We start from the raw sequence: 17,124 nt of genomic DNA, 5'->3' as shown, positions 1-17,124 counted from the left end.
AAAAATTGATCATAGTTATATTGTGTGATTTTACTCAGAGTAATTACACAACTAATTAAAATAATATTGCGTCTTTATTAATGTCGTATAAAAATAATTGATAATAATCATATTTCATTATGTTATTTGAATCACTCTGTGTTTTTCCTTTTACCATCGTAGTTTGCCCTTCCTCTTGCCCTCGGCACGGCCCGTTCCCCTTATATTTTTATATCTACATAAATTATATATAGTTTTAATTATATTATATATAAATCAAATTCATAATTTTAAATTTATACTATTTATTTAAATTAAGTAAGATTTAGATCATTTATCTTTTAGTAATTAATTTGAATAAGATTCAACAATTATAAATAAAAATATAAAATAATTTAAAAATAAAAAATTTAAAAAATACACACAATTGCTTGAGGGCGTCTTTGCTTCCTTTTAAGAAATACAGAAATAAATTATTATTTTTTTTAAATGAGTTATTTAAATAATGTAAGAAAAAGAAAATTTAAAAAAAAAAAAAGATTTTTTACTGTCGGTATTCCCGTAGTCCGTAAAACGTTTTTGCTGTCCCTTCTTTCTTCTGCCAGTGATTGTGCAGTTCCCGTCAATGGCAGCTTCCGCCCGGGTTTTCTATTCTTCCAATCGCCATTTTACCCATTCCATCCTCCTCAAAGATCCACCTTTCCGACTCCCTCTCCGTAAAACCCAACAACTTCGCTCCGCATACCGATTCTCCCCACTCTCACTCCACTCCCACAGCCACTTGTTCTCCAAACTCCTATATGGCCCGCCGTTCAATTCTTTCCCGGTTTTTGGGGCAGCCCATTTCTCCATCTCCAGCAATTATTTCGATCGCGTTTTTTTTGGCGCAAAGAACGACTCTTTCAGCTGGAATTTCGCCCCCGGACAAAGCGTTAATGGTCGGAACAATGGGAATCTTGTTGAGGATAAAGGGCCTGAGGTTGCGGTGGTGATGTTGGGTTGGCTGGGTGCGAAGCCTAAGCACCTGAGGAGATATATTGAGCTGTACAATGCGAAGGGCTTTCATGCTGTTACTTTTGTGGCCTCTGTGATGGATGTGCTGTCGTTTGATCTGGGCAAGAAGTTGGAGGAGAGGATTGAAAGGTTCTCGCACGAGCTTGCGTCTTGGTTGTCCAAGGAGGACGGCCGCGAGCGCTTCTTGATCTTCCACACCTTCAGCAATACCGGTTGGCTAGCGTAGGTTGATGCGCAAGTTCGGCTCTTTATGTCTCTTCTGTTTTCCAGTAAAATTGGCTTCACTTGCAATGTAGTTTCATGCTCATTTTTTGTAGTGATGGCCAATGGTTTCGTTGGGCTAATGATTGTGGATTTGTTAGTATGATCTTGTTTCTTTTGCAGGTATGGTGCCATTCTTGATAATTTGAAAGATAGACAAGATTTACTGGAGAAAATTAAGGGATGTGTTGTAGACTCAGGAGGAGACCCCAATATAGATCCTAAGGTTCGTGCTAAATTTGCTTTAGTTTGCTCTACCTTGTACCGGAAAGTGCTTTATTCGATATAAGTCATGATCATATATACTTTATAAGTGCTCGACCCAAGATGATGTTCAATAGATGGATTCTAGAGCTTTGGTTTCTTTCTTTCTCTGGGATTCGATATGAGAAAAGTTTGATTCTTATGCAAATCAGAGATGTGTTGCTCCGCCAATAGATATTAGTTTCTTGTATTATAAGTACCTGAGGTTTAGGTGCTTCTGCCTTTTATCTTGCTAAGTGTGGGTTGCTTTAGCATAGTGGAAACAATGATTATCAGCTTTCGACTGTTTGTTTTGTGTAATTTATAGTTTGTATTACTGTTTCGCTCTGTGGTAAGAGAAGATGTTTTATATCTTTTGGCTTCGTATCATGCATATATGTGTAGCAGTCCATGTGTGAGTTTCATTTTTCCTCTTTTGTTTTCTTGGATTTTACGTCGGATGTTTGGACCTCGGATGTTAGTGGGCTCTGGAAGAAATGCAAAGGAAGCTTCTATTGAAACATAATTAGGAGAGCTATTTATAATTAAGCGTATGTACCTAGTATGTTTTTCATAATCCACTCAGAAAGTACTTAATTTCAACCCAGTGTTTCCAAAAGGAAAACGTGATCGATTGTAGTTCTCACTGCTTTTTCCTTTTCCTGTTCCTCACCAATTATAGCTGAAGATATCACTTTTCTGTTCTATATGTGGCTTTGTTATGGGTTAATGTTAAAAAAATTGTGATTCTGAGCCAGTGATTTCAAACCACAAAAGGCTAACAAATCCATACGTGATCTTTCAGCAAAGATCCAATATATGACCTTCAACAAATTGCTGCAGGGTTTTTAGTTTTACGAAGTATACTTAACCTGTGTTTTGTGTAGTCTACTTATATATTGACTTCCAAGAACAGAGGAGACCTTGTTGATTCATTATGCAAAGAGGTACTCATGCTGAAGGGACCTTTGACTGTTTCAGGTATGGGCTGCTGGGTTCACCACCGCCCTGCTGAAGAAAAGCAGCTCTGCTACTTACCCTTCGCCTGAGGCAGGAGGAGGAACACAACTAGGAAGTGGCGCAAACGGATCAGATATGGAAGGCAAGGAACCCCTTTCACTTGAAACCTTGCTGTTAGCGGCATTCGAGAAGCTCTTCTCCTACCTACTCAATTTGCCTGACATAAACCAGTAAGTGTGCGTTCAATCTCGTGTGATTTCCTCTTTTAGTTCCGACAATCTGAGAGTATTAGCTGTTCAAAAGATATCACAAACCACACTAAAGTTGAATACTCTAGACAATGTAGCTTACTTTTATTTTGTCCCAAGAGAAAGGAGAAGGAAAGAAGATTAAATGCGGAGACTAAGTCTTGTAACTGTTAACAGGAGGTTGACAAAGATCATTTCTGGCCTGAGAAACAATCAGCCTCCCTGTCCTCAGCTCTATCTGTATAGCACAGGAGACAAGGTCATCCCATTTCAAGCCATAGAATCGTTCATCGAGGACCAGAGAAGGGCTGGGAAACAAGTGTTCTCTTTCAATTTCGGCTCGTCTCCTCATGTCGACCATTACCGGAGTTTCCCCGATGTATATGCTTCTCAGCTTGAAAATTTCTTCAAGGAATGTCTAACAATGGTATGGAAATTGTAGTGACGTTCCTATGGGTGGATGGATAACATAATTTGTGTTTGTATTATGGGCGATTGAGTTTAAATAGAGCTAAGCTGTTTCTGCTGTTTGCTTTATAGAGCAATTTGTCAACTGCAGTTACTATTTTTGTTAGTGATTGAAAATCCCCCTTTTTCTGTTTTCTCAATGAAAAACTCATTCGTTGGGCGTAATTAAATAAATAACCCTAGCTGCCAAAAAGCAATGTTGTTTGTGCAGAATGATGATGATGGTTTTGGAATGTTTTTAATTTTTAAAAAATTAGGGGCTGTTTATGCAAATGATGTTGATGTTTTTCTATAGATGTATGTATAACTTTTTAAAAGGCAAGAGTAATTTTTGTAAATAACCACGGTTGAAAAGCATAGATATATTATTTTTAATATCTTTAATATTTAATTTTAAATTTTTTTTATAGTTTTTAGCGAAAAATTCAATTTATCGAATCAAAATATCTTAAAAAATTTGTGTAATTATCGAAAGTGAATCACAAATTATGTGAAATGAGATAAATATTTATATAAAAATAAAATAAAAATTCACCACTATGTTTGTTTTCATTTTCAAGTTATTTTCGAGACAAGTCAAAACATACCCAATGTTTGTCATCATTCAAAAACACCTTATTTAAGTGTTTTTAACTGTTTTAGCATAAATACATACATATACATAAATATATATAAAAAAACACATGATTTGACAATGAATAGTAATTTTTGTCTCCCAAAACACAACATTAAATATATAATACTTATTTTAAATTATTCAAAAAACAAATCTAAATATACATACTATCTTTAACACAGACTTATCTATCTTTATTTTTCTCTATCTATCTCCACAAAATACAACAAAATACTCAAAAAATGAATCCAAACATTATGGACATGTTTAGTGAAATTCGATATCAAAGTAAATGATAAACGTGGTAAATGGATATCAATCACCCAAACCAAATACTACACCATAATAGCAAATGGAAATTTTCCAACCGAACATAAAAATAAGAATTAATTATATTTAGACTCCATCTAAAATTAAAAAAAAATTATCTTTTCGCTAAAAAAGGTAGCAAAATTATATTTACACCCCATTTGAAAATTCACCATTTTGTTAGGATTTGGACATAATATACAGACATTAGTAAAAGAACTACATAAACTTTTAATTTTATCCATAATTTAACATTTATAGAAAAAATGTAATGATGTTAACCTAACTATATATATTATGTTTATTACTTTATAAGTATAAAAATATATATGCAAATATTAAATGAGTAATAAAATTAAAAATGTACATAATTTTTTTTTTGTTGATGTCAATATTTTTTGTTCAAACTCTAATGGAAGGGGTTAGTTATGGCTAGAGAAATTTGGAGCAGTGTAAATGTAATTTTATTTTATTTTAAGAAAATATAATTTCGTATTTAGAAAGATCGTCTATATATAATTAATCCTAAAAATAATAATTATTATAATAGTAGTAAAAAAATCAAGAATATTTAATTCTTTGATATGAAATCTCTTTAAAAAATCGATCACTCTAATCTAACATACCAAACGCGGCCTAAAAGAATTTATTACTGGAGAAGGGGAATCATCGAATTTGGATTTCGTGGACAACATTTCAAAAGATACTCCAAAACAAAACGAGTTCTTGGACAGCACTTGACAGAGAGAAACCAATTAACCAAAACTAGTTCTTGGATAAAACTTCAAGAATACCGAAACCCAATTCGAATCCGACCATTAAAAACGCAAATCCCGACTTTAGAAAAGAAAAAGTAAGATAAATTAAGGAAAATAAAAAGAATCAAGAAAAAGGGTTTAGATGAACAGTCTCGCTGGATTGGTCCTTACGCAGAAAGCTGTAGTGCAGATGCAATGTGCTTTGATTGCGTTTTTAGACCAGTATTCGATTTGTTCGCAAACAAATCCACCCCATACAGATACTCTGCATTTAACGAACGTCAAATTGTCTGTAGGTGTGGGGCGATTAGGTATATATAGCTCCGCCTAATTTCCATTTGCTCAACCCAACCAAAACCCGGTCTTCTCTCTGTTATACCCCAAAAGAATGGCGGGTTTGGGTGAGAATTCAGGGCCCAATTCAAGCTTATCGCCTCCCAATTCCTATGCCGCGGTTGTTCTTGGTGGCACCTTCGATCGCTTACACGACGGTCATCGCCAATTCCTCAAGGTCTGCTCATGCTCATACTCACAGCTTTTGATAGTTGTAAAAGCTGCCATAGCATAATGGTGCTGGGCTTTTGCCTAGCTCAGCCATGGCGGCGCCTGGGGTACCTTTTTCTTGGGCGCTCAGGCCCACCAAAAAAGGCTGCTGTTGGTCTTCAAATTAGTTTCTTAAGAAAAAAGAACAAATGCCGTGATCTTTTTTTGATTGAAAAAGAAAACCCTAATTGGCCCCGGTTCCTCTCCCTATCAGCAACGTTCTCCTTTCTCCTTGCTTTGGATGATTGTTCTAATTTTGTAGGCTGCGGCGGTGCTGGCGAGTGATCGAGTTTTGGTTGGTGTTTGCGATGGCCCTATGCTCACTAAAAAACAGGTGCTGATTACTTAAGTATTTGTCCTATTATTGTCTTTATTGGCCAGTTACATAAGCGTATTGAACATCCATATATGAACACTTTGTGATGATCATATGGTTGTGAGGATGTGTTTGTGTATGTCTGGGAAAGTACGTTGTTCTTGTTTGGTTGTTCATGGCTAATGAGTGTCTCTCTTTCTCATCTTAAAGACCGTCAGTTTGTTAGTCATATTGGTTTGATTGTATTTGAAAGCAAATCATTTAACGTTCCGCAATCGCAAACCGAAGTGTGGTTTGGTAATGAATAAATATAGATTGTCTATGTAGAGGTGTGGTAGCTTTTTAGGTATACTGACTATTACTGAAAAGGACAAAACACGGATTGCGAATAACAGGATGTTGGTTCAGGTTATTTTTCAATTAAACATTAAAAAATGGAGTGAACGCAATGATTCAGTACTAAAAATGACAAGAATTTCTTATGACTCTTTCAATATGTCAGAATAATTGCTGCAACGGAATAGAATATCTTTATCTACATGGTAACGGCGTTTTGATGCATGACAATCTATCACACTGGGAGAACACATATGAGTAGGTCAGTAAATGCTTGAAGGGCTCAAACATCAGAACTTGGATCATGTAACAAGCTTCTAGTAGAATTCTTTAAGAAAAATTACAAACCATTGAGGCAACTCGTTCTAGCAAGTCACCTTATTAAACTTGTTTTTCAAGGTGATACTCAATTGCATCAAACCCAAGGTATGGTGCAAAAAGGAATCAGTTCAAATTTACATTACATACATTGCTTGTCACATTTAGGATATGATTTTTGATATCTTTGTAATGTCCAAGTCAGTGACATTCATCCAGCTTTTGTGAAATAGATGACTCTTATGTACATTCTGCATTTAACTAAAGGCACATGCTTCTGGACTTGCTGTTAAGTGAACTGGTTCAAAGTTCATATTTATGTAATCCTTTAAATTCAACTTAGAGATATTGATCAGTTCAGCTGGCTGGCCCTAGTACTTCCAAGTTCCATGCATAAGACTTGAAGGTAGAATTTCAAAGACCCTGTGATATAACATGTTCCGATGGGGATCCATGCTCATTTCTTATACATATGAGTTCCTATATGCTATCGCATAATTGTGATATCATTTTACTGTTCTTCATTCCACTAGAAAATTCAAAAATTATGTATGTGCTCTTCTTTTGCAGTATTCTAGTTTGATAGAGCCAATTGAACAAAGAATGAAAAATGTTCAAGATTACATCAAGGTACTTGTTATATGTGAAGAAAATACGTTCCGTCTTCTCTTTCTATTTTGATTAACATGACTTGTTGTTATCTATCTTGAGTCTATATTGCGTGTCTTTCCTCTATAGGAAAGTGGTACTTTGGCTGCCATTCATAGAATATGATATATGTCTGAGATTATGAGTGGTTCATACCTTTTCAAGGTTTAAGTTTAGCCATCTAGTTTCATGAGAAAGCATCGAACCTTGTATTCTATGAAGGACATTTATGATTTACACGACATAAGCAGAGAATTTTCATGAGAAGGCCATCGCACTCGCCGCCTCTTATTACATTCCTTTATTTACAATTTTCATGTTGTATTTTCATGAAGATAACTCTTACTTCCCGTAACATTTTTTCCTCTTCAGTCTGTTAAACCAGAGCTGATTGTGCAAGTAGAACCAATTGTAGATCCTTATGGTCCATCTATTATTGACGACAAATTGGAGGCTATTGTTGTCAGGTCCACACTCTGTCTTAGAATTATACTTCCGCAATAATTTGCATAAATGGATAATCCTGTTGGCTTCGAGGCCCTAGTTCTTCTTTGTCTCTACATTCATTCTTTTGGGGATTAGAATGTGATGGTATCATCTATGAATTTATTTGAAAGCTCTCTTACACAACATATATGGTTGTTATCATCCGCCAAATATGCTTTCAGAGATTATGCTGTAGCTAACCCAAGCTGCCTGTTAAACAGTAAGGAAACGTTGCCTGGGGGACTATCTGTTAACAGGAAGAGGGCTGAGAGAGGGCTTTCGCAACTAAAGGTTTTGAGTTGACAAATCTTCACAAACTACCTTGTCATCGCCATATCCCTTATAAACTCAACTTCTAGAACTTGTGCAGATTGAAGTAGTTGATTTGGTCCCCGAAGAATCTGGTAAGGAGAAACTGAGTTCCACTGCATTAAGGAGACTTGAAGCAGAGAAGCTCGGGCAGGCTTAATGCTCGATCAATGAGTGTCCAAATTGTTGCTCTATGGAGTTGTTTCCTTTGGCTTTGGATGGTCATAAGAGTGCCTTTTTGTTTTTACAGATGTGCAGAGGTAATTAGGAACTTCAGTTCCCCCTGATTGAATCCCAGAATATATATATATATATATATGCATGCATAGCCTAATGGAATGTATCTATACTGTATGCTCTGCTAATTTGACACAGGGTGGGATGTTTGTGTTTCATAAATAAACTCATCATTTTCATCAATACACAATCACTTACCTCTTGATGTATCCACAGTGACAATCTGTAATTCATTCTACCATTAGGGTGGATTCATAATTCATCTAATTGTACGAATCTTATTTAAATTATTTTTTTATATCAAATGACAAAGTAATATTTATAATTATATCAAATCTTGTCGGGAGAAGTTTGATATATTTATCCTATATTTTAATACTCAACATTTTGAAGTAATAATTTTGCAACTACTTTGAAATTTAAAACTCTTCCACCATCTAGTGATTCTAATGCTAATTGATTTCCACTTAATTTTTGTACACTATAAAAGCTGTTGCACAAATTCAAGTTTGATTAATCTAATAATATTTAGGTTAAATTATAGTGGGCTCTTTTGGAATCTGCCTCAATTATAAATATTTTTTTTTTATTTGAAAAATTATAAATACTTTAACATATGATCCTTGTGACATCTTATTGTAATGGGTATTTGTAATTTTAAAGAGTATTTATAATTTTTTAAACAATGTTGGGTTTTGCAATTACAACAAACTTCAGAAAGCCCCTTGTAATTTATCCTAATTAGTTGTTGCATGCGATTTTCACGAGTATATAAAAAATTGTAGTGTGAGATAAAGAGAAAAAAAATTTATAAAAAGACACAAAATATAGTGAGGTGATGAAAAAGAAGGAAGTATTTGAGAAAAACGATATGTGAGGTAAAGTAAGAAAGAAAGAAAAATTATAATTGTATGTTAATTAAAAATATGGAAGCTTGTCAGAAAAATAAATATGGAGAATGTGAGAGAAAAAATTAATTGTAATAGGATTTATTAAAATTATGAAAGTTTGTGAAGGCAAAAGTTATGAAGAACATGAAAGAGATGGTTGACAGGAAAAAAAATTTGTATTTTTAAAATAATGATAAAAATAATAAAATTACTATCATGGGCAATTTTTTTTTGAAAGAATAAAATGAATGAAAGGGTAAGACGAGATAATAAAAAATTGGTACGATTAATTGGTTGTTTTTATAATAGTATAGATTTTTATACAAAATTTATGAATATGGTGTAATACGATGCCATCAGACAACTGACCCTATAACCGATCTTAGCGGGAGTTTTCAATCCAACGGCCAAGAGAACGAATTTCAAATATTAAAACTGAAGGATCGTAATAACTCTCTGCCTTAATTCCTCGAAAGTTTTCTCTCTTTCTTCACGAATTCTTCTCTTTATTGTATCACTACTACTGCCCATTTCCTTCAGGAATCACTCAGACACACACAATACCCAGTAAGAAAGAGGGAGGCGGAAGCAGAAAAAGAGAAGAAAACAAAGTCATCTTTATCATCATCTTGAAAGGGATTAAACCATTGTTGAATTCTTTGAGGTTTGATCATCAAACCCATTCTGTCTGTTCAAGAAGATAATCTTTGTTTTCGAATTCAGAGAAAGGTATAAATTGAACTCTCTCTTTCTTGATTATCTTTGTTTGCATGTAATCAGTGTATTGATCAACTGATAGGTCGTTTGTTAACAGAATGAAAAACATTTGTCTTGTCTCAGTTCTTGATTGATGTTTGCTGGCGGTCTGGAGAAATTGCAGTCAAGATGAATGATCTTATGACAAAGTCTTTTTTAAATTATGCTGAGTTGAAGAAGCAAGAGCAATTTCATATTGAAGAATGGAGGGACTTAGAGTTGGGGAAACTCAGCCACACGGATGAAGACAATCTTTCCCAATTCTTCCAAGAAGTCGAAGTAATCAAGAACAATATGCAAGAGATCACTGATCTCTTGATCGATCTTCAAAATTTGAACGAAGAGACTAAATCCACTTACAGCGCAAAAATTCTTCGTGGGCTAAGGGACAGAATGGACTCAGACATGGTTGCTGTACTCAGAAAAGCCAAGATCGTCAAGACAAGACTTGAAGTGCTCCATAAATCCAATGTGGTCAATCGGAGGATATCTTTGGCATATGCAGAAGGCAGTGCTGTTGACCGGACGAGGGTCTCAACTACTAATGGGCTAAGGGCCAAGCTTAAGGACATTATGAATGGCTTCCAGGCTCTGAGGGAAAAGATAATGACAGATTACAAGGAGGGCCTCAGGAGGAGGTACTATAATGCAACGGGGGAGCACCCAAGTGATGAGGTAATCGAGAAGATCATTTCTGGAAATGGGAAGGTTGAAATATTTGAGTCGAGGACAGAGACAAATTTGGAGAACAAAGAGAGGCATGAAGCTGTTATGGATATCTGGAGGAGTTTGAATAAGCTTCATCAAGTGTTTCTTGATATGGCTGTTATGGTGGAGACTCAAGGGGAACAGATTGATGATATCGAGCACAACGTTGCCAACGCAAGTAGCTTTATCAGTGGTGGTACTACCAGTCTCTTCTATGCAAAGCAGATGAAGGAGAGCAAGAAGTGGATATGTTGGGTGTGGGCTGTGGTGTTTATCATAGTATTAGTTTGCTTAGTTGCAATGCTGACAAGTTAAAGACGGATGGGAAGATAAAGCAGACATTCTCAACGATCCACTCAGATTTCCAGGAGGGCTGGAATGTAAACTCTCTTATAATAAGTCTTGCCTAGTTTTAGGAGTTTTTGCTACGTTGGTTGGAACTAGTTGATATGCATGGTTGTCGTTTGTCATCATATTTGCACCCCCTAACGTTTTGGTTTTCAAATAGCTATGGTCAATTCAAGTTGCAAATTTGCAGGTGTTTGCATTTAAATTTATGGTGAGGGTGGACAAAACTCTTTTGTTTGTTCTAATCACACTTTGAAGAAAATTATTTTATTGTTCTAAGAAGAAGACATGAGAATGTGTAAAGAAAATTATTTATTGATGAAGAAATACATCATACAACAAGATAACTTACACATAGTACAGTCATTTGAGAATTGCCGACAGTTTACAATGTTGATTTGCTCTTAATAAGAAGAGCACACAAAGAGAAAATAAAAAAAGAAAAAAGAAAGAACAAAAAAGTTGATCCCATCTGCACTTCAAGCCAAGCTCAAGTGTTGCAGTGCAGTCCAAGATTGCTTGGGCTCTAGCTGAACTTTTCCTATCTGAGGAAAGGAGAAAATATAAATATGTCAAGTAAATAGAAATCTATACGAATTAAATGAAGGAGAAAAAGAATGATAGTAGAAAAGTATTTGTACATAAAAGAGTTGATTTTCCAGATTACAGAAAGAACAAGATTTTGATTACCATAAAACAGTGAGATGGCATGAATGGATTCTCTGTTAATTTTGGTTACTATAAAACAGTCAGATTCCATGAATGAATTATCCGCTTAAAAGCTTGAAAAATACACACAGCATCCCGAGAGAAACATTTTATGTAGTAAAGAATAAATAGTTCCAAGGATAGCAAGGGTGAGAGGTGAATTTAAAACTGAAGGCTCTTGTACCTTGGCATTCTCAACGCAAACAAAATCTTTGTAACACGACTCCATTGTCAGATGCGGGTTCCACAAAACAGCATCTGACCAACTGCAGGGGAGGAATATAAGAGGACAGTGAAGACGATGTAATCATAAAGATGGAATGCACAAAATTATCAGAGGAAGCATCTTGATTACTTTGTATTCTTGATGGTAATCACATCACCCAAACCATTGTCCAGCTGCAACTCTCCAGGAGCATCCAGATAGACGCAATCAACAAATCCCGGAAATGTGACTACGTCCCTGTGTCAAGAAAATAAAGGTCAGGAAAAGTAACTCACATATTTGAATGCACAAATGCTACAATGGTGTCCCATTTCATTATGCAGTATTTACAAAGGTAATAAGACAAAATGCTCCAAGAAAATGTTGCCCTTCTAATGGTGGAACTTCTTTTGTACCATCTGTTACTGTTTTAAATGAGTTATATGAGAAAATGGGAGAAGAATGACCTGTAAAAATAAACATGAAGTGTAGATGTCAAAACACAAAATATATATCCCGACATGCGAGCAAGCACAACTTTTGAGTGATGTTTGATTACCTCATATCGTGTAGCACATTAACCATTACATTTACATGCGATTGTAACAGAATTTGAATTTCCGTGTAAAGAAAACTATTCTCCATTACTGCCACCTAATATTGATACAGACCTTTCCTCCTTACCCTCCACCGGATTTTTAGGATCAGGATCCTTGTTCAGTGTTTTGCAACCTTTTAATCCTCTAACAGATGCCCCAGTCACTGAAGCCTGCGTTGGAGAAAGCATCTTGATTATTTCAGTTAAAATATCTCAGAAGCGTAGAAGGTAGGATATACAGAAGATCCGGCACTTGCTTTCCCAATATATAAATATTATACTCACCTTGAAGTATGTATGAAGAGCAGTAGTAAATGAAAATGGCTTTTCATCAGTATTTGTTACTTTTAACTCTGTGGAGAGGGTACTTTTGTCCAAAGTGACCTGCCAAAGAGTGATGGAAGTGCAATGAGGCAAAAGTGTTTTTGGATTTGTGAAAAATCTTAATCATAGCAGTAAAATAAAGAATTGATAGATACATGCTGCAAATGACAAATAATATAGAATAGCAAAAGAAGTTACTAACTTTGTATAGAGCTTGAAAACCATAATCCCACATAGAACGGCTGTACGGACCATCTTTTAGCTCCAGAGTAATAGTAGGATTTCCTTCCACATTTTCAGAACTAACAATGGACCAGTTCGTATTCCTTGCAAATCCATGCTGTCAATCATGTTGACATCCTTAAACCAGATAGAGTTCAACATAAAAACTGGAGAGATACATCAAGTATGATACATTGCCATTAAGTTTTAAACTGTAAAAAGCTCTTGGCACAAGAACAAGATCCAGTAAAGGAAAACCAAAACTTAAACAAGTTCTTTAGACACAAAGATGGTAAATTTACATCAAAACTCTTGGAGGTTATCTAATTACAGGAACATTCTCTAGCTGTTGAAGGATGACAGTTAAACTCCCTGTCGGTAAAACACATTAACGGGAATTGCTGAAAATGACATTTTTACTTCTATTTTGTAAAATGCTTATAATAGAAGGGGTGTTCTGGTTAGTTTTAGATGGTAGAGTGGGTTGGCAAGTGTATAATATTGTCAGATTACTTAACATCTCTTATTATGTTAAACAAAAAGAACACCACAGCGACTAAGTGATTTGATTCCTAATGCTTAGCTTATCATTTTTCGCTTGAAAAGTATCGGTAGATGATTAATTATGATATACTAGGTAATAGGAGTTCATCAAATTAAGAGATAATGTTGAAGTCGATGATCATGAACGTACGGAAGCATCAATAAATTACTTCTTAGTCCATAAATTCAAATGAGTGAAATATCTTAAATATAATAAGTAATAAACCATATCCACCAGTACAAATATATACATACTTATCTATAAAATATTTAGGTTGAGAATGCACCTCGTAACATTGTTTGGTTCCATTCAAATTGAAAAGGAATAAAAGAAAAATTAAAAATAATAGTTATTCGCACACTTAAATTCCAAATTAAGTATTGCAAAATCTTTTCAAGTTTGATGTATAAGATTCTTCAAATTAAAGTATTTTTTGCATTACAAATTCGACTAGTCCGATTGCCTGAATCAAATAAAAAAAGTTTAATTAATCAAAGAATAACATAATTTCTCAATTTGATTTTGGTCATTTATTTAACTGAAATTGAATTAGTAATTATGATACCTGTCTTTGCAAGATCATCTTTAAAAAAAGAATAATTTTGAAAATAAAAAATAATTAAAGTTACCCACCTCTAAAGATTGAATTAAAATCCATTGGTTGGGCCTCAATTAAAGGAGAGTGAAAAAGGACAATAAATTTGTTTAAATTTGAGAAATGTACTTTACTAAGCTTAAATAGTTGTCTTGTAATGTTGAATTTGAATCTCATCTTGAGGTATTTTACATTTTACGTTGTTAGCGTATAAAGGAAAATGCTACATACGATTACTAAAATTTAGAACCATTTAAAACTTACAATCAAAAAAAAAAAAGAACTATTTCAAAACTTAATGAATAATAAGAAGATCAATTAGAAATATTAAAAAATTAAAATAGTATTTGAACCTACTGTATGATTAATTAAACCAACTATCCCATTTTTGTTAGTTACTATCTACCCACGTATGAGCCCTGTGATAGTTGCTTTGAAGTAAAATTGGAAATTTAAGAACATTTCTAATAACATAAGGAGAAGTCGTTAACAAGTAACAGCATGACGAGTATCATAAGAAGGTAGATGTTCTAATTGTAAATTTTCAATTAATAGGGAGCATACTTCCTATAAATAGATCAAACTTAAATGTATGCCAATATAATGTACCCTATAAAAGTTTTTAAACAACTAAACTTTCTGAAGCAACAGCAGATCTACTAATTCATGTTCAGAAGCACCGAAAAGAAAGTAAGTAAACCAAATATTGTGGCTAAATGATGAAGGGATTACCTGTTGCATTGCGCCAGGTCCAAACTGCGGAAAACAGTGTGGTATTCCTCCACTATTTCCCAAAAAGAGGGTGGACAGTGGACACAAAAGCATAATTCGAATTAGTAATTTTGAAACCCAAGCTTCAAGGAAACAAAAGAGGAAGAAGAAAGATGCCTCAACAATGAGAGTATGTCAAAACCGAATAAGTCAGGTTATTGGAGTCTATAACTTGTGTCAACTCAGCAACGAAAAGGAAGAGACAAGCCAGAATGAATTGCAAATTAAAGGTCAAAATGGATATTAGAGCAGGAATCAGATTGCAGAGTTTCGTCTTTTGAGTATTTGGTGAATCAAATCAGGGAATACCTGATGGGCTTTTGTCCGGTAAATACGGCATCTGGGCGAACAAAAAGGAGGTCCTTACTGGCTACTTTCCAGGATGTGACACAACCTCCATACAGGTATAGCTCTGCCTCACTGCAAAATCACATTTACATCTTGTATACTCCAGAAGATAGAATCATGTATATCTTAATAATTAGGAGCGAACTCGAATATCAATAGTTCAGTTACAAAAGAAGAAAGACAGTGGAGTAATAATTTTAAAATATATACAGGTTTTAGTTCTTTACATTGCTACCAGATGGAACTACATGAAAAGTTAATACAAATGAACAAGATTAGCCCAAGCTATTTGGCAGTATTGAAAAGTAATCAATTCTTAGGCTATGTAAAAGACGCCATGAAATCAAAATGCATGCTGAAAAAATGTGAAAATCCTTAATGCAAAAGGAACAAGCTATAATTGAGTAAAACTATTTTTTTCATGCTGAAATTACAACAGAATTATTATCCACCCCAAGTTGGTCATAATTGAAGCATGTATTTACGTACTCTGGTTAGCAGAGGTCCGAGAACTTCAGGAACAAAGCCACACCATTATCACGGAACATTAAAAACCACAACAACTTCAGAGAGAGAAAAAAGAGGCTGAGCAAGCATGACCATGGCAGGAAGACTAAAAGAATTATAAACAAGTTAAGGGATTTGATAAAGATGCAAATTATTCCATCAAGCTGAGAACATTTTACAAAAAGAGAAATCTTTGGAAAGTGATAAAGATAGAAGTAGCCTCTACAACTACAAGAGTTCTACAGAAATACGGGAACTGATCCACTCCTGATGAGTTGTACATTAGAGAGAAATAAGCTTAGCCACCACCTCATACGTTTACTTCAGAAGTACCTATCAAGAACCTCTGGCTAAATGCGAGAAAGCCACACAAAGACCAAGTTTCAGGAAGCAGTGTGTAGCGAAAGTTCATCAACTTCTGGAGTGAGGAAAAAGGAAAAAGAGCTTTTCTTGTTAAATGAAAGTAATTCTCTAGGCATATATCATTAATACAAAAGGGAGGATCTTATTTTCAGTACATATTTTATTATTGAAATCAATATTCTTCATCAAAGGCTATCATTCATCAATCAGATTGATATCAATACAAATAAACACAAGAAGCAACCAAGAACCCAAGATTTGAAGGTAAAAGCCATTAAAGTACCTCCCATGAACAGAAGTCAAAATAACCTTTGGCAAATCACCCAAACCTTGAGTAACCTTCACATTTTCAACACTTGCGCCTGCGGACGCCATTGCCACACCAGGAAATCTGCAAAAACAAATTCAAATTATATAGCCCTTCTTTCCTTTTTTTCCTCAGTAGAATTGCAGAGTCAACCAACCCCCATCAGGAGATTGGATGTGAGCTCACCGGTTGACTCGGTGTGGTCTGGAGGCGGAGATTGTGGGAGAGAAAGACCATTTCATGGACACTGGCACCATCTTCGCTTCGACAGTTTCTTGATTTTTTGGACAGAGTCGAGTTGAAAATGTTGTACCATAGTCAGAAATTCGGATATTCTTTCTCTCTTGTCTTATTTCTCTTTTTTTCTTTCTTTTTCTTTTTTGATTGTTGTTGTCTATTCGTGAATTTCGCTGTGCTTGTAATGGACCACCAGCATCAACGCATCAAACTTGGAATTTTCTTTCTTTTTTCTATTTTTTAATAAAAAATTTGAGTGCCTTTGACTTTAATCACCGTTAAGACTCAAGACATACCGCAAAATTATAAGTTTTATACAAATTATCCATCACCACTGCCTCCACATATTTAAAGAAAATTAAATTCACAACCATCCAATATAAGTGGTTCGTTTATACCAAATGAACTAAAAAGCATTGGTGACAGTGGAAGAATTGACTTCATTCCCAACCCTTGAACAAAATAATTAAATGATAAAGTTGCATATTAATCCCATTAGATAGGGGTTGTTGCACATATGATCCCTTGTTTTACGCGATTAGCAACTTAGGTTCGAATATTTGATAAAAATGATATTTTTATTCTTTCTAGCGGATGTTAAAAATGAACCGATACATCTACATAATCATAAATAGTTACTTGTG

The 17,124-nt window shown here is 34.7% G+C and overlaps 3 protein-coding genes across 3 annotated transcripts; 2 read left to right on the top strand and 1 right to left on the bottom strand.

The window, feature by feature from the left end:
* Positions 514–3,320, top strand: LOC105178007 (transmembrane protein 53). The gene is made up of 4 exons (XM_011101335.2): positions 514–1,215; positions 1,378–1,480; positions 2,479–2,687; positions 2,883–3,320. Exons 1-4 carry the CDS (start codon positions 605–607, stop codon positions 3,145–3,147), a joined length of 1,188 nt encoding a protein of 395 aa, XP_011099637.1. The 5' UTR covers positions 514–604; the 3' UTR covers positions 3,148–3,320.
* LOC105178362 (syntaxin-112-like) lies at positions 4,788–10,909 on the top strand. Its single transcript, XM_020699140.1, has 8 exons — positions 4,788–5,367; positions 5,662–5,733; positions 6,940–6,999; positions 7,390–7,484; positions 7,725–7,794; positions 7,874–7,962; positions 8,063–8,072; positions 9,780–10,909. The coding sequence occupies exons 1-8, from the start codon at positions 5,245–5,247 to the stop codon at positions 10,716–10,718; spliced, it is 1,458 nt and encodes a 485-aa protein (XP_020554799.1). The 5' UTR covers positions 4,788–5,244; the 3' UTR covers positions 10,719–10,909.
* LOC105178006 (putative glucose-6-phosphate 1-epimerase) lies at positions 11,056–16,633 on the bottom strand. Its single transcript, XM_011101333.2, has 10 exons — positions 16,430–16,633; positions 16,220–16,327; positions 15,028–15,138; positions 14,680–14,731; positions 12,789–12,926; positions 12,548–12,646; positions 12,336–12,433; positions 11,815–11,922; positions 11,644–11,725; positions 11,056–11,296 (listed from the first exon to the last, which is right to left on the bottom strand). Exons 1-10 carry the CDS (start codon positions 16,498–16,500, stop codon positions 11,231–11,233), a joined length of 933 nt encoding a protein of 310 aa, XP_011099635.1. The 5' UTR covers positions 16,501–16,633; the 3' UTR covers positions 11,056–11,230.

The sequence above is a fragment of the Sesamum indicum genome, linkage group LG15 (assembly GCF_000512975.1).
Source record: "Sesamum indicum cultivar Zhongzhi No. 13 linkage group LG15, S_indicum_v1.0, whole genome shotgun sequence".
NCBI classification, from domain to species: domain Eukaryota; kingdom Viridiplantae; phylum Streptophyta; class Magnoliopsida; order Lamiales; family Pedaliaceae; genus Sesamum; species Sesamum indicum.
Note: the sequence above shows the minus strand (reverse complement) of the source record. Positions and strands in the feature narration are given on the sequence as shown.